This window comes from Dermacentor silvarum, chromosome 3, assembly GCF_013339745.2.
Source record: "Dermacentor silvarum isolate Dsil-2018 chromosome 3, BIME_Dsil_1.4, whole genome shotgun sequence".
NCBI lineage: Eukaryota > Metazoa > Arthropoda > Arachnida > Ixodida > Ixodidae > Dermacentor > Dermacentor silvarum.
The window spans coordinates 175,400,423-175,422,879 of record NC_051156.1 but is presented as its reverse complement, the minus strand read 5'-3'; the positions used below and the strand labels follow the sequence as shown (position 1 = coordinate 175,422,879).

The following is a 22,457-nucleotide window of genomic DNA, read 5'->3' as shown; positions in this document are numbered from 1 at the left end:
CTATTCTGACGTATTTATTTGTACATTCACCAATTTTGCATTTTGTGTGCATTAACAGATGAGGCGTGAGCCAGCAACACTTTTTACCGCGATTGTCAAACTTGCCGGGACATTCATAAAAAAAAAATGGCACAGCTTGCCGCTGTCAAATGTGCATGAAACACGGGTCACACATTCAAATCTGCCAATAGGAGCTCTTCCTGTGTGCCCATGGCACATGGCAGTAGTAATGAATCACAACGCTAGTTTTTTTCTCTCTCTTTTTGGTCACTTCATTTGATTTTATTTCTGCACTGCAAAATACAGCGCTGTGACTATCTGAAGCCCAGATTTCTTCTCTTCACAGTGATTTCATAATGTTGGGGATGCGTCAATGGAAAGCCACACTAGCCGTGCACGCTCTGCTGTACAATGACATCTTATGACGCCCAATTTTCTACCTGATTTTTGACAGCGTCAGACAGTGGTGGTCCAACTGCGCCATTTGAGCCATTTTGCTACAATTCGACTCGTCTACGCCCACCAAAGTGCAACTTGCGCCAAGTGCGCCACATTTGCCTTGGCCGCTACGCGGACATCGCAGTAGCGTGTTCGATGCCTCTGTTTGTGGACAGACCCGCGGCTAAGCATTCCGAGTATCGGCAACGCGGACTTCGTGCACGGAATCCTCGATCGGACACGCAGTTAAGGGGGGACGCGGGTTCTAGAATGGTAAAAAACCGCCGAAAAATTTATTTATGGAAAAACGCATTTTAGGAATGTTTGGGCCTTCAAGCAGCTGCCCTCAAATTATTAACCCTGATTTCGATCGGTAAATAGGAAAAAAATCGGCTTTCAAAACGCCACGGGAGACGCGAAACGACCTGCAGCAGGCAAAATTTGTTCAGACTTCCCGCGCGCGACGCCGCCATCTTCGGCTTGTTTTGTAGCTGTTTTCTTTGTGAGCATTTTGCGCCAGCTCAAAATGACGCCGCTCAAGCTGAACAACCGCTCTCGCCGCTTTTCCGAAGGGTGGTTCTGGGCCTCTGATTGGGCGGAGCGCGCGCGCGCAAGGTGAGCCCCCTGTCTCGCGCCTCCCATTGGCTGGCACGCCCACCGAGGCGGCCATTTTGCTTTTTATTTTTTTTTTTGCGTGCGCCGCCGTATCTTTGTTGCTCCCGGTTTCTCGCGGTTGTCTGCTACGCTTGTGTTCACGCGGCTCGCGCACCGTCTTTTCGTCTTGCGCTCGTCTGAAGATAACGTGTTAATCTTACGGAAAGAAACGAAAGCATCCATCGAACGCACGGCTGAAGATCGCGGACGAAGGCGCGCTACTTGAACGGCCGGAACCACCGCGTCCTAAGCGGCTCATCTAACGTGGCCGTTCATTCTACTGGGCATAGCTACGGCCCATCTGATGTCATCGGATCGTCACCCAGCGCATCCAGCGGCACCCAAGACTGTGTTGATATGGCATACCATTCAGCGTAAGACCACTGAATTCAGCGAATTCAGCGGTCTTACGAATTCACGAATTCAGCGCTGAATTCAGCGTATTCAGCGCGTTAAGCGAACGGTCGGCACGAGCGGAACGGCCGGAACCACCTGTTGCGTCCGAAGCGGCCCATTAGCGTCGCCGTTGATTCTACTGGGCATAGCTACGGCCCATCTGATGTCATCGGATCGTCAGCCAGCGCGTCCAGCGGCATCCACGACCGCATTGAGTGGGCGAGTCGGCTGAGCGCGCGAGAAGTGCGGCGATCTTGAAGGAGTCTCTGGCATCATAGTGAGCAACGGACCGGAAATTCAAGCTGCTAGTCGCAAAAGCTTCGGAAGTCGCAAAATGAGCATCTAGACAGTAGTGATACCAAGGTTAGGCTTTCAAAACGGCACAAGCCAGCAAAGAACCCTGCATATACAGCCCTGGCATGCTGTAGAGCGAAGTGTTGTTGAATGACAATAATCAGTTTTGGTCATTCAATAAATATTCCATAAATGCGTCACTTTGACTTGAACATTGTGTAAGTTTATTTGTCTATGGCAGGGGTTCTCAGGTACGTTCATCCCAGGGAACCCTGCTAAGCTCCATAAAGTGCCAAGGAACACCCCCCCCCCCCCCCCCCCCGATTTAACCGAATTATCGAGGGTATCAAGAAAACAAACAAATGCTGCACTACGTCAACACGCTTTTATTTACTCAATGAATCGTCAAATCTTGCTTCTGTTTAGCACAAGACCAGTGCGGAAGCTGAAATTCTCATCTCATGACTGATTAACGCTAGCAGCGGCGAAGGCCTCGCGACATCCTTCGCGGCGCGCGTTTTCATCTGAGACGCGCTTTGCACGAACGGGCGCACACCCCGATTATTTTTTCGCAACTCAGCTGCTCGCCAACAAATTGTCCGTCCATCGCGATGTAGCCGGTGCTTTTTATCTTCCACAGCTTTGCACTGAGTAAAAGCGAAACTACTGCTTGCCGCAACCGCTGTCGACGAAACCGCGGCCGCTATCGACGCAATCATGGACGGCGACCTTGCAGTTCAGAATGCAGGCGGCTGACAGACGCACCAAGTCAAAACGAAGCTACCTTTCGCTGCAAGAAGTGCGGATGAAACTTCGGTCGCTATCGACGCTGCCATGGGAGGCGACTACCCAGTTGTGAAGGCACGCAGCCGACGCGCGCATCGAGTGAAAATGAAACTATTTGCCGCATAGAGTTTCATATTACTATAACTAGAGGGCAATGTGGCGCTGCGATCGTTCAACTATCATGGGAATGATGGGAAGTACAGGCTACGGATTGGTATTCTGTTGACTGGCGAACTAGTTTACAGGTATTTTTTTGTCAGTTTTGGTTTCGCTAGTTTTGCTCCAAGCGCAGTTGCTACAATCCGTAGAACACAAACTTACTTGTGGTAGGAAAGGTTGCTGCTTCCTGGCTGTAGTCTGCTGTCGCAAAACGGGTAAGCGCAAAGCCACGACATAACAGTTGCTGGCGCGCACTTCAGAAGAAGCGGTACGTCAACATAAAATATAGTGAAACATGCTCGTAAGAGGCCACAAGCATCCATGATAGCACTGCAGCAGATGTGTTTAAAAGTACTCGAAGACGTTCATCAATCGTGACAGCGGATGCAGCCTTTCGAAAGAGCGAGAGAGTTCGCAAGTGCGTCTGCGCAGACGCAAGTGCGCCTGCGAGAAAAGTTCACTTTCCCCGCGTTCGCAGCGAGCAGGCGTCGTAGCAGACGACACTTGTAACATTTCTCTCAAAGGCGCAACACTTTTCTCATGAAACAAAATTTTTATTGCCACAAATATTTGATGAGTATTTTTTATATAAGCACATGCACGGTTGTTATTGCTGTTGTGAAAGTAAATAAATAATTATTCAATGGCGCTAAATCAGGCAGAACGATGCATACCCTGGTGGTAAGCCATGCTTCAATCTCAAAGTCATACACTTTATTCAATGTATTATGCATTATATAAAACACAACATAAATAAAATTTTTGCACGAAAATGTTTTAATACAGCTTCGTTTACTGCGCCGCATGCAAACGCCACCAGTTTAAAGACAGAAGTCAATCCGAAGCCTGTACTTCCCATCATTCCCATGTAGGTTGAGGCGACGTGCAGGAGAACCCCCGTAGACACTAGCGCCACTTTTCCCTCTAGGTTTTTTATTTAGAAACTCTATGATTTGCCGCAACCGCTGCGGACGAAACTGCGGTGGTTATCGACGCGATCAGAGATAGCGACTACGCACTTACGGAGGAACGCGGTGTTACGCTTGGCGATAAACGCAAGAATAGAGGCTTTAAAGGCACAATTGGGCACGAAGCACTTCGGCGTTGCTGTCAGTCACGTGCCGCGTACGATTGCCGCTGCGGACCACGGTGCAAGCTGAGGACCACGGCGATGCGGACTGCGCCTCTTCGTTTCGGTTGGACGCTACGCCGTTCTTGCTCTTCTGCGGCGCGCATTTGCGGTGCTCCGCGGGTTTTTTTTTTTTTTTTTTTTTTTTTTTTTTTTCCTTCAACGTATACGTCGGTGCGTACGCTATCGGCACCTTCCCTATCAACAAATAGGAGAAAGGCGCATGGTGGTAAGTTACGGCCTCCGAGATTCAAGTGCGAAAGCTTAGGCGCGCTGCCCGTTCTCAGAGGTTGGGTAGCTACAAGCTGCTTGGGTATTGCGCAGTTCGCGCGTTGCTGTTACGCACTGTGATGTGCTTTTTGACACTTGGGCACCGTAACTCGGGCATGAGTAATGGAGGTTCTTTGGATCAAGCGCACAGACCTGCCAAGTTTTACCATTTTATCGTAAAGTGCCCGATTTTCAGTACATTTTTACGAGTACCGTAATGACAACTATATTTTTACGATTTTTCACGTTTCATGCCGAAAATTTTGCAAAATGAATGTCGGCCCGCACAATAAAATCTACTGGCTGCGTCTCGCCATGTCGCGAGGCCATGCTGGCAACACTTATCGGCTTGTATCCGGCTTGAGCCGAAGACCGTTGACTTTCGCGCAAATGTGCTTGCTTTTCTTTGTTGTCCCGTGGGCTTCGTGTGGTGCGTTGTGTACGTTTTTTTTTGCCGGATCTGTAACACATGATCCAGTGCAAGCTGCTCACAAGATGTCTGAGAAGAAATACTTCCAAGTGTTTATCGCCAGTTATTTGACTGACTTTCCATTTATGAAGAGGTCGCGTAAAGGTGAACGCTACGCATTTTGTAGTTTGTGCTGCTGTGACGTGAACATAGCGCACGCTGGTTGCCGGGACATCGTGCTTCATCTTAATACGAAGAAACACAGACTCGGCGAAACTAGTGGACTCCAACGTGAAACTTGGAGGGTACTTCAGCAGAGCGGATCTCGATGCTACAACTCGAGCGGAGTGCCTTTTTACTGCGTTCCTGATCGAACACAACGTGCCGTTCACAGCTGCTGATCATGCTGGAGACCTCTTTAGGAAAATTTTCCCCGATTCGAAGGAAGCCAAAAACTACGCCTGTGCTCGTACAAAGACCACTGCAATTGTGAAGGAAATGGCCGACAATGCGATCGGCGAGGTGATAAGCCACCTAAAGCACACACCGTTCTCGGTCGCCACTGACGGGAGCAATGACGCCAGCAAGGATGCAAAACTTTATCCCATCGTGGTGACGTTCTGTGACAGGACTGTTCGCACTGCCTTGCTCGCGATGCCTGCTCTCGAAGGCGACTCCACGGGACGAAACATTGGTGCGCTTGTTGTGGACATGCTAAAGAGCAAGAACATACCGCTCCAGAACTGCATCGGTATGGCGTGTGATAACGCGCCAGTCATGATTGGAACGAAGAATGGAGTTGCTGCTGTGCTTAAAGATTTAAGTCATGAGAACATCGCCATCGTAGGATGTTGTTGCCATTTGATCAATCTGGCGGCACAGAAAGGCTCGGCATGCCTTCCAGTGAATGTCGATGAGGTATTAGTTGATGTTTTTTACTACCTTGAGAAAAGCTCGAAAAGGAAGGACAAGCTGAAAGCTTTCCAGTCTCTCCACGATGTAGAGGCCTAGAAGATCTTGAAGCATGTCAGCACTAGGTGGCTGTCCCTTGGCAGGAGCCTAAAACGGTTTGTGGAGCAGTGGCAGCCACTGCTTAGCTTCTTCCACGGTGAAGTAAAGCCATCTGGACCGGTCTTGAAGCTACCCATGAAACCATGTGACCTCAGGACTGACCCTCAGAAAAAGAAAACAGAGCAGTCATCAGAGCAAAAGACCACGACTGGACACCAGTGCTCCTGTCTGTGTTGGATACAGCTTCTTCCAAGCGAGTCGAAAACTGCCCACATGGCAAGATCTTGAACAGAGAAGAAAGACTATTCATGTTCCTTTCGTCAGAGGTCAACAGGGCATATTGTGACTTCTTGCTGTCTGTAATTCCCGAGTTTGAAAAGGCGAACGTATTCCTGCAGTCTGGAGCCCCTCAAGTACATCTGCTCCGAGAAGTGCTTAGCAACCTGCTAAGAGAGCTGATGTTGCGGTTTGTCAAACCTTCAGTTATCAAAAGAACTGATGTGCTGACCAACGTTGACTACATGTCTTCCGCCAACCAAAGAGATGATGAAGACGTAGTAATTGGCAGTCAGGCCACGGAGAGCTTGCAAAGCCTGAAGAAAGAAGCGAAGGAAGAGTTTTTTACTCGGATCAGAAGGTTCTTCGTGACAGCAACAGAGTACGTGATCTTCAAATTTCCATTGAAGTGTGAACTGTTGAAGAGTGGAGAAGTGGCGAGGCTTGCTTCCATTGAACACGCCAGGTTTGCTGATATCAAGTACCTAATCAACCGCTTCCCAGTGCTTGTACCAGTTCAAGAGAGGCAAGGTATGAATTCTGCTTTGGACGACATTCAGGCCGAGTTTGGCCGTCTTCAGTTGGAAGAACTACCCGCTGAAGTAACTGTAAGCAGGAGCGGATTGACGAGCAGTGGCGTGTGGTCTCCGATCTTCGAGAAGTGGATGGTACTTTGAAGTATGCTAAACTTTCTAAAGTTATGTTGGGGGTGTTGACACTCCCGCATAGTAATGCAGAGTGTGAAAGAGTTTTCAGCAAGGTAAAAAAGGCGCACACACAGTTCCGTGTCTCTATGTCAAAAAAGACAGTGGAGCAGTTGCTTGTTGCAAGATGTGCCCAGTCGGGAAAGTGCCATGAGCAGGTCTTTGATAAAGACTTTCTGAGGAAGGCCAAGGTTGCAACGGCCTCTGTACTAGCCCAGCCCTCCACTTCCAAGATGTAAGAACCTTGTGTGCCTCTTGTGTGATATGTTTGTTATGTATTTTATTCAGCTAAGCGAGTTTCTGAGAAATAAAATGACATTTTAGTATTTTTCTATGCAATTGTAGTATTTTTTGGCATCTTCTGTAGTACTTGTTGCAGTGTGGGGTTGGCAGGTCTGAGCACACCTCATGTTCGCCGTTTTAGACACTTGTCGAGAGCGGGACCAGGGAAAATTTATCAGTGGCTCGCGGAACCCCGAGCAGGGGCCTGCGAACCCGTAGGTTCCGTGGAACCCAATTTGAGAACCCATGGTCTATGGGAAGGCTACTTTATTATACAATTTTTGTATTCATTTAGCTCGCAGGCCACTGGAACGGGCACATGAAGTGGTAAATGTAGTTTCTCATGCTGGTTTAGGGGCAGTACATGGCTTTATGACAAGCTTTTCCCAGTTTTCTGGCAGGGTACCGTCAAATATTTAGTATAGTCATTCTCGTGAAGAATAGAGCTACAAAATGTCATTAATATTGCTGTAGCTGGATTCTAGAAAAAGTTGCAGCTGTCTAAACTTCAAATGCGTTTTTCTCAGTTAGATGTTTTTACACACCGCACTCAGCCTTACGGGGCTTTTTTCTATGATGTTGTGGAGTGACAATAACAAGTTTGGTATCAGTGTATTCGTAATGAAATGATCTAGGGGGTGATGCTATTTATGTTACTCTAGCATCATTTTATAAATTAGTCAAAAGTAACAATGAGTGAAAATAAGAAAAATATATTCACAGTCAATGTTGGTCTCCTTTCTTACCTTTATAATGCTTTCAAACAAATAAAAATAGCATCACCCCCTAGAGCAAGTCTTTGGCATTAAAGTCATGCTCTTTTTGTCTGTACTCGACGCGCAACAGTCGGGTATTTGTTGGTATCAGAGATGAATTTAGTTCGTTATAGTCATTGGCAGAACAATTTCACTCCGTTAAAATGAGGTTTTAATTACACGCATCTCTATGGGGATGTAAAGGGGAACTTTATTTACTTCGTTGATATATATATCCTGTTTCGTTAAAACGAGATCAGAGTGTAGTCAAACCTCGATATAACGAAGTTGTATTTGCAGTGAAAAACTTAGTTGGTATCTAGGTTTCGCTAATTCAATATAACTTTTAAGATGGGAAAATAAAAATAGCTTGTTGCATCGCAAATTTTGTTAAATCGAGGTTTGACTGTATAACAATCACCAGATCTTTCGTTCTTTTTGATATTGTTGAATGGACTGCACTGTATTCTGCAACATTTGCCTTGGAATACTTGTTTGTATGGTGGAATCAGTAGATGAAAAATGCTCGTACTAGTGTTGGTTGGACTCTTTGAAATCTCAAAACTAGATGTTTCACTTTGGAGTGCTTTCTATAGATGTATTTTAGATGATGCCTGTTTTGCAGCCTGGTTCTGTGATGGCCCCTGAGCACCTGCTGCTGCAGTCACAGTCCCACTCCGAGCGCAGCAAGCCTGTGTCATCCTCATCTGTGGCTGGCCCACAGTCCAAGATGTATGCCGGTGGAGCTGCAGCCCAGAGGAACAGCCAAGGGCTTGAAGGTCTGGCCTTCTCCATGCTTTTCCACTTCACACAAATGCGAGATCCCCCCCCCCCCCCCCCTTTTTTTTTTTTCTTCATCTTCTCTTCTCTCTTTTTTCTTCTTTTTCCCGGCTCGAAAACTTAGCAAAGCTAGAAACGTAGCATGATGGGCTATATGCAACTTGCATGGCAGTTGCACAGACAGACCCCTATATGTGTGTACGTCTTTTCTGTGTCCTTTTTGTGCTGAGAAAGAGGTCACCGGTGTGCATATGGACGCTGGCAAAATTGTCATGCAAGTTGGCAAACATTGCATGCATAATGTTTTCTCTCTCGGTACGATGGACAACATGGTTACCTAGAGTGCATGCGTGGTGCGTTGTACTTTGGTTTAAGGGGGACATGCTGATTGGATTGTGGAAATCGCTAAAACCAAATCAATCTTTGAAACGCTCGTTTTCACCTGCAATGCATAATCAAAGTTGTATCAAATGGTTTAGCTGAAAACACATTCTAAGTGGCCAGAAAAAGTCATTTTGTCAGTGCGGATGGCACGCGGCCACCACTCGCTCATCTTGCTTTCCGGGGGAGATTGCTTCGCCAGTTCCCCTTGCACCCGGTTGCAAGATGCACATTTGGTGCCGCAGCACATCGCCCCCCTCCCTCCCATACCCCCACGGCCTTTGGTGCGACGGAGGAAGTCGCGTTAGCGCTCCGCCGTGCATTCGTTCTCCGTGAAAGCACGCATGCCCTGCACGCTTTCACTCGCACATATGGCGCGGCGACAATTTTATCGCCCTTGGACTTTATACGGAACCTCGTGACGCCGACGGCAGAAATCCGCTTGAAGTGTCCATATAATTGCTATCACAATAAAAAAATAACATCCCACAATAAATGGTTATGACGATAGTGCTGACCGCATATGCAGTGCAGTCCAATTATAATAATACCACATATAACAATATATCGGTTATAACGATGAGTCGACCTAAGATTATCAACTTATGCATTAGGGCTATGAGAAAACTCATATATAACGATATATTATTCACCGCATATTGGATATAACGATCGAAATCTTGCTTCTGGACAGCGTTTTTCATGCAAAATTTGCGTTCCCTAAGTTGCCTGTTCCTAAGACAGGGCGAAAGTTGGCCTACGTGAGTTCATATTTGCCACCATTACCGCGCAGCGCATCCCGCACGCACGCCGATTGCGAACGAAAGCCACGGAGAGCATCGCAAGTTGGTGCAGCGACAAAGCTGCAAAATTAGCAAGACTCGAAATACGAGCTCGCGCAGTGGATGTTATCGACGATTATGAAAACCAGGAGCGCCACGATCATGAAGGCTAGCAGCAGTGTCCATGCCGATCAACGGAAAAGGCCGGCTTTGTGTGCCACGACGAAATGCCCATGGGCAAAACCAACACAGTGGTGTCCGAACTCTTGGAGCACGTCGCTACCGATGAAATAGGTGGTGCTTCGATGGAGGAGCTTCTGAGTGCAAATAGTGCTGCCTCGTTCTGTGAAGAGAACTCCTACGGGGCGATAGTAGCCGCGACAGACGGAGGCGACGACAGCAGCAGCAGTGATGACGAGATTGACAATGGCCCGTCTTTGACACCAACCTCGAGGTTCAACCAAAGTGCAACATCGTCGATCAAGTCGCTTATTGAATTCATGCACGCTAAATTATAGCCGCCAGTGTTCGTGCAACAGATAGATGTGATGCACACGGCAGTTGTGAATGCGAAACTTCCGCGAAAGCAAGTGCAGATTTCTATTTCAGCGTGCCTAACAATTGAGACGCTATTTAGAGGTATAAATAAAAGTTCTATTTTTCACGGCCTACTTTCTTCAAAGTGGCAGTGGTGGTTTCGGAACGGCAAAGGTATATTCAGCATTTAAAAAAAAAATTTGGCAGCCGTAGATATAGCAATGATCGGTTATAACGATCAGATTTCTCGTTTTTCTCGATAATGTTATAAGTGGACTGCACTGTATATATTCAGTCCGCATAAGCCATGTGGTGTGCGTGACTGGGCAGTGTTGGCAGAGGAGTGCCCTGGACCAGAAAAAGAAAAGAATCCGCTATACAGTGAATAACATGTGCAAGCAAAGTGTAAACGTACGCAGAGAACAAGAGCTAGAACTGGCTCCAGTGACAGTAAAGGTTCTGGTTAGAAATCTCTAGATTGTACCCAAGTTCTTAAGAACATTTCCATGTTCCACGGTGTTGGACGGGCAGGCATAGTGTGTATAAAAATAAGAGGGAATATAAAAGGTACGATTTCTTTGGCCATAGTTTGTAAAATCCAGGGAACAATGTACCGTAAAAACACGCGCATAATACGGACCCGCATATAATACAAGGTGTTATTTGGGGATAGCAATAACGAAAAAAAGTTTTCACCCGTATCTAATGCGAGCGAGGAAAACCCACAGAAAGCATTTACAATCTTACAACACGCTTAATTCGAATTGACGCTGTGGTCCTGTCAGTTATGTGTATTGCTATGGGCGAAAACGCCAGTAATTCGAACGCGAAAGCATTTGCGACGGTTAATTCGAGCATACGGCGCACCGACAATGCCCTCAGCAGCGCTGCAAATCACGCGGCGGCGCCTCCGACCGGCATTGCTTCCGACACCGCCATAGAGCAAAAGCTTAGGATAGACCCCTCAATGCCACGCAGAGAAAAAGAAAAAATGCGGCGGCAATTTCACTCTCAAATAGCAAGGTCGCCGTTTCACCGTCGCGCCGGAACACGCTTGTCGCTCAAACGAGCGACATCTCGGCGAACTTCCCGACAACACCAGAAAACGAAACTTCAGGGAAAGGGCTAAGTTAGCGCCGCGCCGGCGGGAGCGGTGGCGGGCGCGCACGGAGCCAGTCGAAGGTGGGGGGAGTTACGAGGTAGTTAAGAGGGATGGCGAGGGGAGCCACTGCCACCGAAGCGACGGCATGGCCAAGGCCAAATGCGCTTATCTGCCGCCATTGCAACCATAGAATAAAGAACTAACTTTGCAACTGCGATGTGTTCAATGTTCTTAATTTGTAGAGAGAAGCTTGTCCATAAACTCTTAACCCATATCGTATAACCGATTCACCGAGGCCTTTGTTAACATCACGTGCAGATCGCAAGGCATAAAGATAGGCATATACATGTGTTAGGCGCTTCGATCACATAGTCAGTGTGAGCGCCCCTAGGTAAGGTGTTATCCAGATATAAATGGAAGTATTTTGCACTTGAGACTAAGCTCTTTAAGTACCATACTTACTTGCAGAACGCTCGCACTCCCCCAAACACTAGCCATCAAAACTTGAAGAAATATTTTGAAATTACTCTGGGAAAATATTCGATGCATAATAATCGCACGCCTCAACTTTGCATCAATTTTGCACATTAGTGTCGCACATTTCTCGCGGAAGAAAAGTGAGAATTAGGTGAGTAAATACTGTCAACATTAAATGTGGAGAAATGTTTGATCAGTACATGTTAGGTTAATTTCTAATGATGCTTTAATGGGTATGTGCACAGGTGGGCTGTCGACGGCAGGCAAAGTAGAGCAGCCAATGTACTCGTCGGCAAGTGGAGCCCAGCACTACAGTAGTGGTGCCTACCCAGGGGGTGGGGGCAAGGGCCTGGTTGGCTCCTACCTGGCCCACTCGCAGGGTTTCCCATCCTCCACCACAGGGGGGCAGCAGCAGCACTACTATACCGCTCAGCAGCCGCAGCCCACCAGTTCCACAACCGCTGCCTTCAACCAGCAGCAGAGCAATGGTGAGTCGCCGATTGTAGTCGAACCTCAGTGTAACAAATTTTAGACTCTTTTCCTAATTCGCAAGGCGCTTCTTGCGCTGCACACTTGCTCATCTGCACATCAGTCGTCATTCAAATTAAGTGCTAGATGCACATCCTGTATCTTGTTTCTTGTGCCTTGTTTTGTCACAAGGGCCACGTCTGCGTTGTTCGTGTTCTAATACAGTAGATGCCCATTAATTCGACACCAGGTAAAGTTGTGGTTTAGTGCGGATTTGTCACCAAAACGGAACTTAAGTCTCCAACGCGCAATGAAGCAGCGCCAATTAGGCTTGATAGCCAAGGCAGTGTGGCCGTGGTGAAAATTCGTCGCTGGTTGATGTGGTAATGGGCCACAAGCCATCGCCTACGGACTGACAAGGCAAAACACTTCTCTCATTTGATAGCCATCAATGACTACAACCCTGGCTCTTTTTGATTAATATCTAACGTACATCTTTGAAAGTCATTTTCTCAACTTTTTCTCTGTTGTTTTTTGAAGTGCAGTTGATTTGTGTACCTGGCGCCCATGTTGAGTGTGCGTTGGTTGTGTGTTTCATTAATCGCAATTCATTATTAATGGCTCCCCCGGGGCAGCACGTCGTTCCCCGGAAGCCATGTAGCACTCGCCGACTACTGGGTGAGCAGGCCAGAGTGTGCTATTGTGTTAATAGTGCAGCCGCGCGACTTTAGAGCTTCCACCGAAACAGAGCAGTGTCATGTTCCATGTAAAGTCTTTGATACTACTTTGATAAGATCTAATCGAACCCCGCCCGCGCTGCATGCTGTGTGCGCGAATGAAAACTTGTGAAGGTGACATTTCTTCGCACCACTTCACTCTCGCGAAGGCACAGGAGGTGAGGCTGATCACACAAATGCGAAGCCGCACCAAACACACACAAAGATCCATCAGGTCTCGGAGACACACCTGCTTTAAACTTTAAAAAAGGAAAAAACATCGTAGTTTCGCAAACTTGCGAGGGTGAGCCAAGAAGGATGGTGGCTTGATGAGTGCAGTCTTCTCACGTGAGCAAAGGGAAAATAGGGGAGAGGAGCGAGGCTCACGGTAACGAGCTCAAGAGCGCGCAAGGGGAAGGTGGAGTAAGTAGGGGGGCAGGTTGGCACATGTCTCTTCTAGCATGCCCGTGGCTGAGTATGGTTGTCTCGGCGTGGCTTTGCGCATACGCAGACCGCACACTGTTTTAAAGGCAATCTACTGCATGTGCAATGTGCATTGGCGTACTGAGATAGTTTGGCATCATGCACTGTTTTCCCGCACGTTTAGTACTAGAGGTTGCATAGTCCGTTTCAGAAACCCATTGGAGAGAGGCAGACAAGAGAACTTCGCTCTATGCTGCCAGCGCTTTTCGTGATAGCATCATCCCACTGCAGGCGACACTATCAGCCACGGAGGCAAAGTGGACATGAAAGCGTGGCTGGCTTTGCTTCGTACCACCTATGTGAAGATATCTTTGACGCAGCATGAAACGTATCTTTCGTTGCCGACACTAAAATTCAGCAAAATGAATTTCTTCCTCAAACTTTTTTCCAATTGCCTGATTAATTGGAAAATATTGCATCCTTTTTCATGTAAGAAAAATTCATTAGTGACTACTTATTTGCATAAAGGGTCAAATTTGTATATATAAAAAAAGTTCATATAACGAAGTAAATAGCCGACTTTGTTACAGTGAAACCTTGTTACTATGAACACCACATTAACAAACTTTTCAGAAATACTCTGCTGATTTCTTACGGTTTCAATGTAAAAATATTTCAGTATTATGAACTTTTCAGAATAACGATCGTTATTCAGTTTCTATGTCATGTTAACGCCTCAGTACTACGAACTAATATTCCAAAATCAGGGGTTCTTAGATTTCAATGTATCCTCCACGGCAGCCGAAACAGTAGGCTAGCAGACATAACGTGAAAAGCTCACGCCGCGGCGCACGGGTTCAGAAAACCTGAGACGGAGCTCAATAAATAAAATAAAAAGCGGGCGAGACATTTTTTTACTCTATTGCGGAGGCGAAGACGCATCAGGTTTTGCGACCGCCTGTGCTGAGAGAAGTGTCGCCTAGCAACGAGGGCGCGTCTCTTTCGCCCTTTTTCTGCGGTCGCACTTTGCACTTTCAGGACGGTGTCGAACATAGCAACAGCGCGGGCCGAAAGCAAACAGGGACGTTTTTGTGGATAGCTCAAACAGTGGCAACTTATGAACTGATAGGTTGATGGGCGGAATGGTAAATTTTGGGGCTTTCACTCTAACGAACTATTTTCAGCGGTCCTGCATGATTCATTATATCGAAATTTAACTGTATGCACATACGGCACCAGCTGTAAGAGCAGTGGCATTGAAAAATGTCAGGACTTGTCCTTGGATGACCTTCCCCATGTGATGCAAGTTCAATAAGGCTGTTGTGCTGTTTCAGGCTACCAGGGTCCGTATCAGAGCAATGCCTATTCCGGGCCGAGCCAGCCACAGCAGGCAAACTATGGGGTCTCTGCCAAGCTCTCGGCATCCGCAGGGTTGGGTCCTCACTCAGGTGAAGGATTCAGTGCTTGACTCTTCCCAGCAAGGAACTGCCAGCCAGGTAAGTTCTCCAGTGCTTTGTAAACTGCAGAAAAGTCAACATTAGGGCAAGTTGATATTGATGAACATTTTGATGGGGCAAGCACAAATGACAAGGAAGGAAAGCGCTGTCCTGCATTGTGCCTTCTTTGTCTTCGTAAACTGCCTTCTTGTCTTTCTTCCTTTGTAAACTGTCCGACTGCACAGACATTGCCAGCTAAGCTATTCGCAGTGTTGTTACCCTGTTCTAATGCACACCCACATTTATGGTTTCCAAGCAAGAAAATAATGTGCGTTCGAGATTGTCACACATACCCAACTATGTAACAAAAAATAATGTTGCATCCCTCTGATATTTGCAATCAGAAAAGTTATGTTCAATATTTATGAATCTGAATTGCTGGTCAAGAGATAAAAGAAATTAGCATTTGTTTTTGTTAGCGTACTTACTTCTCCACTGTGCCAGTGACGAAGATTATTGTGAATTAAACTGCAGAATTTACCTTTACGGAATGTCAACAAATTAACACTGTCTACTGTCGTCACTGTCAGGCATGTAATCGTTTTGAACCACACACTGAATTTCATGAACTGCTTCGCAACAATCCTAAGCAGACACCTAAACTACCAGTTTCTCCTGTGACACCTGCAAGTCTCACAAGCTTTTGAATATTCTTTCGTGATTTAATAGAATTCCATTAGTTTGACTCTGGTTAATTAGATTTTTGGGTAATTCAATTCCAACCGAAGGTCCCGGACGGCGCTCATGCGTTTCTATGAGCACAAGCTTTCGTTACTAACATTGGTCTTTGCCGGATAACTTGGACTTGACCAGTCGGCACGAATGTGCTTGATTCCTTCAGTTTCAGTGTCTCTCTCGGCTGAGCTTAGAGGACAGTGAGTGCGTCATCTCCTGTCGAAAACACCCATTTTTATCTTACCCTAGGAGAACATAGGAAACTGACCATCATTGCGCTACGCAAATTAGAGCCATGCCCATTTTTTTCTTGCTAAAAAATCGGCTATGCAGTAGATGTCTGTTAGTTTTCTACTATGGACACAATTCGCTCGCCACGCTTCTTCACTCCAGCGTTTTGAGAGCAGTTTCCACGGTCGACAAGCGCTGTGTGTTCATGTTTGCTTGTGCATGCGTGACACCATGCTTGTTAATTTATTTAGCTAGTGAATATTTTCAGGGTTATACGGCCGATAAAACTGCTATCCTTACTTCATATAGCAGTCTACTAATTTGCTATCGCAACTTTGGTGCACCGGGAGTAAATCTTTGTTTTTCGAAATGACAGAAAGTTGTATTTTTGTATGAAAGCATGAGATGCGCGTTACAATCGAGGGCACGTTAGAATCAAGTAAATATGGTGTGTCGCCAGCAGGGTTTCCAAATTTGCGTGAAGCTAGACTTTGATGGACTTGTCGTTCACATCTGCGCTTTCACTGCACACTACTTTGCAGCTGATCCCATGGCAGTCTTGACGCTGATGACATGACGCTTTCTTCCTGCTTTCGACGTCTCTTACTACACTTTCCTTGGTCTCCAGCGATAAAGCATGCCTCTTTTGATGCCACTTGAAGACGCTGCTGCCATAGCGACAGAAGCCCGACAACCAGAGAGCACACATGCAAGGAAGAGAACTACGACGTACACAATCCAAACGCAACAATGACACTAAAAGACAACTACGCTCCTGCTTCTACTCTGCGCGGTGTACACCTGGATTGGACACTGCCACCATGACGTACACACGCCCCTGCCTTCCCCCAAGACTCCTTTTGCTTGCCTTTTCGCCACTGGTCTCCATGCACATCCACGCCTCTGCATGTACCTGGCAGTGAAGCCGTTCTCCGCGCACTAATTTCATGGTCGTGCGCTTCAAAAGGCTGCACTGTAACCGGTATTTTGTTTCCCACAACTGCACTGTAAGCAATATGTGTATGCATTGAGTGCTATGGGAAAATTAACGGGTGTCTGATAAGACCATATTATATCCGGTCCTGCACTATAAGCACGATATTAGTGGCCTTAAAAGTGATGGCTCATCTGAGTCATATGCTTAAACTTCCGGACGCATGTTGCTGCTCAGTCTACATGTTTCCACGTGCACAGCGTTTGAAAAATGTTTTGGTTATATTGCGGAAATTTAGGAACTTGGTGACTTGTGTTATAAGCAGTCTTTGCTGTAATTGGCACCACATGTCTGCTACTGTGTTGTTCAACATGCAAATTTGCAGCCTTCCCAATGATGAAGCAAATCATGACTTTCGTTCTCCTGAGATTTTATGCAGCTGAATGACACACTTCAAAGCTGAGGGAAGGTTGCAAAATTGCGTGTGAGCCCGTTCACTACAGTCACACATGTATACCGTAGACTCTCGATAAACGGAACTTCAAGGGACCGAAAAAATTAGTTCCATTTAACAGGAGTTCCGTTTGCTGAGACAATTATGAATTATGAGGTTTTACGTGCCAAAACCAGTTCTGATTACAGTAGCCGACGGACTGCTCGATTTTTCGGACTATTTTTCAGTCCCCGCGAAGTCCGGAAAATCGGTCGGCTACTGTATGAGGCACGCCGTAGTGGGGGACTCCGGAAATTTGGACCACCAGGGGTTCTTTAACGTGCACCTAAATCTAGTTTGCTGAGAGAGATGTGCAAAAGTGCAGATTTATGTGCGTACACTCTTAATGCCATTTTATGGAACTCTAAGCACTACTAGAAGGTAATGTACCTGATAGTTTTTCAGAAAGTAAGAAAACTGCTAGACGTTTTGGGTCAGCACTCGCAAAGTTTATCTGGCAACAATTAGTCACTGTGTACTAAAAAATGCACCAATTTTGCTTTGAGTCCTTGAAACTGCATCTTTAGGATCTCTCTCTTTTTTTTTTTTTTTCGTGGCACTTAAGCTTTGGACAAACATTTCAGATCCTGGTTCCTTCTGAAAAAAATTTGAGTTACTGCACAGCTGATTCTGCTCCTTGAAGTGTGGTAGGCTCCACGGTAGCTACCCCTTCAGATTCCTCTTCCAGCTCACTTTCCTCTTCATCACACACCTCGGCAACAATGCTCTCTCCACTGTGTTCTCAGGGCAAGTCACAACATCACTGTCGATGTGCACGTACTCATCAGTCCAGATGGATTTCCTTTAAAGCACACTGCTCCATTACCTCTACTTCTCGGGGGCATCTTCACTGTCGCATTCAGGCAAATCCTGCAAGTCTTATGTCTGGTCACTTGAAAAAAATTCTGCATGCCTAAAGCAATTTTTTATAGTATTAGCAGTCAGCTGCCTCCAGGCATTGGCAATAAGGTGAATGGCACCAAGGATGTCCACCTTGTATTCCTTTTTCTGGTTCATACACACCAGCATCCTCTGCAGGAGACCTTTGCGGAAGCGGCCTTTCAGGGCCTGAATAACTCCCTGATCCATGGGCTGCAACACTGCCGTGGTGTTGGCCGGGAGAAACTCCAACTGAATCGACTTCAGTCCTGTTACAGTCCCATGTCCAGGGCAGTTATCAACAAGGAAAAATACTTTCCTCTTCTGCTGCGAAAATCTCGCTTCCTCGGTGTGCAGCCATTTGCTGAAGAGGGCTTGCATCATCCACGCTTTTGAGTTCGACTTGTAAAAGTCACGGGCATATTAGTTAGCCCTTAAGGGGGGAGGCTACCCTCAAATACCAACTTTTTTGTTTGAGATATCGTAATAAAATTTTCAGGATAGACTCATCGCAAAAGCATTAGTAGAAATACAAAATTTCATGCAGTTATCTTCACTGGTTCTCAAGTTACAGCAATATGTCAGTATGGTGCACATGGTTTTCTCATTCCAGGCCTGGAGAATTTTCAAAAGTGCTGGAACTGTGAAATTCACTATGACGATTCCCAGATGGATACCTCCGGGCAAGACAGAGCCCTTTTTTTTTAAATTTCCTTACTGAAAAATTTTAGTGGACCACCGTATTTAGTATTGGTGATTAGGATTTTATCTATCAAATTTTGATTTAATATCACAAATCAGAAACCATATATAAATAAAATGGGCTTGTCTTGCCCTCAGAAACTTATTCATATACACAATAAAAAAAACATGGAAATCTGATGAGCGGTTCCAAAAATATGGCTGGAATAAACAGCCTCACCAGCCAAACAAGTCATTTTGATAAAATGAGGTTTGAAAGTTTTGAGCACATATATTGGTCTAAAATGACCCTGCAGCGTAACTGGAGATGTCCTTAGGCACTCTCTTCCTTTGCAGCCTTTCCACCCAAACTTGAAATCTCTTCTTGGTCTTTTTCGAAATTTTTCGCCTTCACTTGTGGCGATGGCAGCTTCAGGATCGCGCTCCATTGCTTGAAATTTCCGTTCCGTCGCCAGGCATAGCGCCAAGTCCATTTCACAGTAGCATGCTTTTTATCCGCCGCCTCTTTCTCCTCACATGTCGGGAAATGTGTGTGCAAGTGCACAGTGGACGACGCGATCGCACTGTACGAGGCAGATGAAAGAGGGGATGTGGAAGCTGCTGTTATCTAGGGCCGGTATTTTGTAGCACTGTGTTACGCTTTATTCTATGCTAGTCTTATCATCCACCACTCACGGCCGGCTGATCCCGTTGATTACGTTAGCTGACCGTCGCTCTGACTACTGGCCAAGCACAAAAAGGCATTAGCATCAAAAAGGCATCACTACAAAATACCGGCCTAGGGCACTGTACTGCTGTCGATGAGCACGAGACATCAGGCGCACTCACGACAAATTCTTGCGCCGGTGGAACAGGAGTCATGTTGCTAGAAGCGTCGAAGCAACCACTCTCTCACGTAGATGAAGCAGAAGCTGCCCCATAGGAACCGTCGGTGCGATCGTCTGCGCACGGGTGAGCGGTGAGCTTCGCCATGCGGACGAGCTTCATAGAACGCTTCGTTACACCGAACGCATGTAGCGTTTTCGAGTTTCATCGGGCGCATCGAGACCGACCGCGCAACAATCGGCAGGCCGAACGCAACAAGCAACAACGGTCTCGTAAAGACTGTAGAAACCTGTAAAATATGCGAACGGCTGCAAAGTAGACGATAGCGAGCGGAACACAAACACAAAAATGAGTACTTCATTTGCTTTCGTATTTTCATTGATAAGATATACAGTCATCTTTCTTACACGTGTCACTTCAGCTTGGCACAGAATACATTGAACGATGCAATGCATAATGTTCGCGTGTGCTCGAAGGCTTACTTAGGCCCTTTAAGGGGGGACGCGGCTTTCGCATCGTGAAAAATGGCTAAAAAATCGATATTTTGAAAATCACATTTTCAGTTTCTGTAACTCTTATTCTATCTGATTCCGAAATATCATCACTGAAAACCAAGAAGTGCTCTAAAAAAATTGTTATATCAGCCAAGGTGCCGAAAAATTGCGCGGAAATCGCGAAAAAAACGGCGTTTTTCAAGCCACGATATCTCCGGAACGGCGCAGCCGAGCGCCGCCATCTTGGTCTCGTTGGAGAGCGCATTTCTCCGTCTTCAAATCTGCCGCTTCAGCTATCTCCTCCATACAGAAACAAGCACACAAAAAGCAAATGATTGAAGGTCGTGCCGGAGCCACCGATTGGCCGCGCCCGCCACGGGACTCCAGCGCGGTTCGCCATTGGTCCGGTGCTCGCTCCGTGATGGCGTCGTCTGCTCCGCTTGTTGCGGTCTCCTCGCGAGCTCCGGACAGTTTCCATAATCTCGACGAGTGTTAAAGCGGGCGCTACGCGGACATCGCAGTAGCGTGGCCGATTCTGCTTTTTGTGGACGTCTCAGACCCGCGGCTAAGCATTCCGAGCATCGGTGACGCGGACTTCGCGACCGAACTTCGGGCACGGAATGCTCGGACACGCGGCTAAGCCTTTCGCGCGTAGGCGTCTCCGACTCATCGATGAAGCACATCGCGCGCAGACTTCTCGGATCCTTGCCTAAGCATTTCGCGCATCGGCACCTCGGACTGTGTGACTGAGCTAATCGAGCATCGACTCGTCGAGCCCGCGGCTAGGCATTTCGCGCGTCGGCACATCGCTCATCGAGTGTCGACTCCTCGGACCCGCGGCTAGGCACTTCGCGCGTCGGCACCTCGAGCGTCGACTCCTCGAGCCCGCGGCTAGGCAATTCGCGTGTCGGCACATCGCTCATCGAGTGTCGACACCTCGAGCGTCTATAGACCTCTCCTGGGGTACGTCACACCGCACCGGCGACGTCACAGCGTGACGTCACCGGCGCACGTGCGGTGACCCTGGTTGGCAAAAAGCAGCAGCCTGCCGGCTTTCTGCGTGGTGCAGTCGCGCGTAGTTGGTGTAGGTGGGCGCCACGTGGACGCGTGTTCTTTTATTTATTTTATATTTTTACGTGAACCTCCACAATTCTCTTGCCAGCCATATTAGCATCAGCGTGTGGTAAACTGCGTGATGGAAAATGTGGCGACGCTGGCCTTTTTTACATGCGCACGTGGTGCGTGGTTTGTGATGGGTTGTGCAATGAAGAATATCGGCTTTTCCATGGAAGTGTGCCACATTTGTTGTGGTAAAGTGTGCGGCGAGAACAGCGACGATATCGGCTTACCTTTGCGTAGAGAAACGGACCACATTATGCGTGTGGGTGCGTGTATGTGTGCTCGCGCGCGCGTAGTGTACTACGCGATCATTACTACATCTCGCTTACGAGACTGGACGCGTGTTGCGTGTAATAAAACCAGTCGTAGTGATCAGGCTCCGATAGAACTTCAGGACCCGTAAGTATTGGACAGGTGAGAATGAACGAGACGCGACGATTAGTGAGCGCATGCATTTCGGGGCCATCTGCGCTGAGTGCAGAAAAAAAAAATCTTCGCTTGAGAATAATTTATCGACTTAGAGGTATGACTACAAATGAGCTCCTACGATGTTTTAACCACTGACGAAGCTGTGTGTATACATTTCACCAACGGGGAATGCCCAAAAGGCAAACCACTGAAATTATCGCGATTTAACACAGATCTCACGGGTCTTAGGTAAAACTCAACTTTTTTCGTTATTGGTGTATTTACCTTCATGGTACAGACTTTATGCCGTGATGATGCACGTACACATGCAAAAGTTGGGTCTTGTAAAGGTGAGAGCAGCAAAGGAGGCAGCAGACACAGCGAAGTTACCGCGCAACGGATTATGTACTTATGCAAGATTTTGCTTTGTACATTCACATGACCGAGACTAATCATTAAAATTAAATTATGGTGTTTAACATCCCTAAGGTGCACAGCGGCTTATGGGGGACAGTGTAACGAAAGGCTCCGGATTAATTTTGTCCACCTAGGGTATATCTTACCATGCTCCTAAAGCAGGCTAATAAGTTTTTATGCATTTCTCCCTCATCTGAATTCAGGCGCCGCTAATTGTGACGGCTCCACTGAGCCGCCGTGTAGTTGTAGACGAAGTTCATCTTGTACATCGTTTAAAACTACAGTGTAAACGGAGCGCAAATCAGTGCATTCACGACAATGCAATACAAATTTGTGTTCGAAGAGCCGACACTTAGCGAAATATCACTTTGCCACCGCGAAAATGTGCATCATCTGTGACGAAATGTTCGTTTTCGAGGAGTAATACATTTTTGTGGATGTTTTATCTACGGAGGAGGCGCACTTTTAGGAAATCACCACACGCTGACTTACGGGAACCATGCAACAACGCTACGTTGTTGCACCGGTGAAACGGGGACGCATTATACAGTCGAA

At 46.9% G+C, this 22,457-nt stretch overlaps 1 protein-coding gene across 1 annotated transcript in view; it reads left to right on the top strand.

Moving 5' to 3' along the window:
- LOC119445040 (ubiquitin-associated protein 2-like) overlaps positions 1-22,457 on the top strand; it is a 79,717-nt gene that overhangs the window by 30,364 nt on the left and 26,896 nt on the right. The window contains 4 exon segments of the mRNA XM_049664848.1: positions 8,189-8,342; positions 11,868-12,110; positions 14,564-14,676; positions 14,678-14,725. Of these exon segments, the coding sequence (XP_049520805.1) occupies positions 8,189-8,342; positions 11,868-12,110; positions 14,564-14,676; positions 14,678-14,725 (558 nt within the window).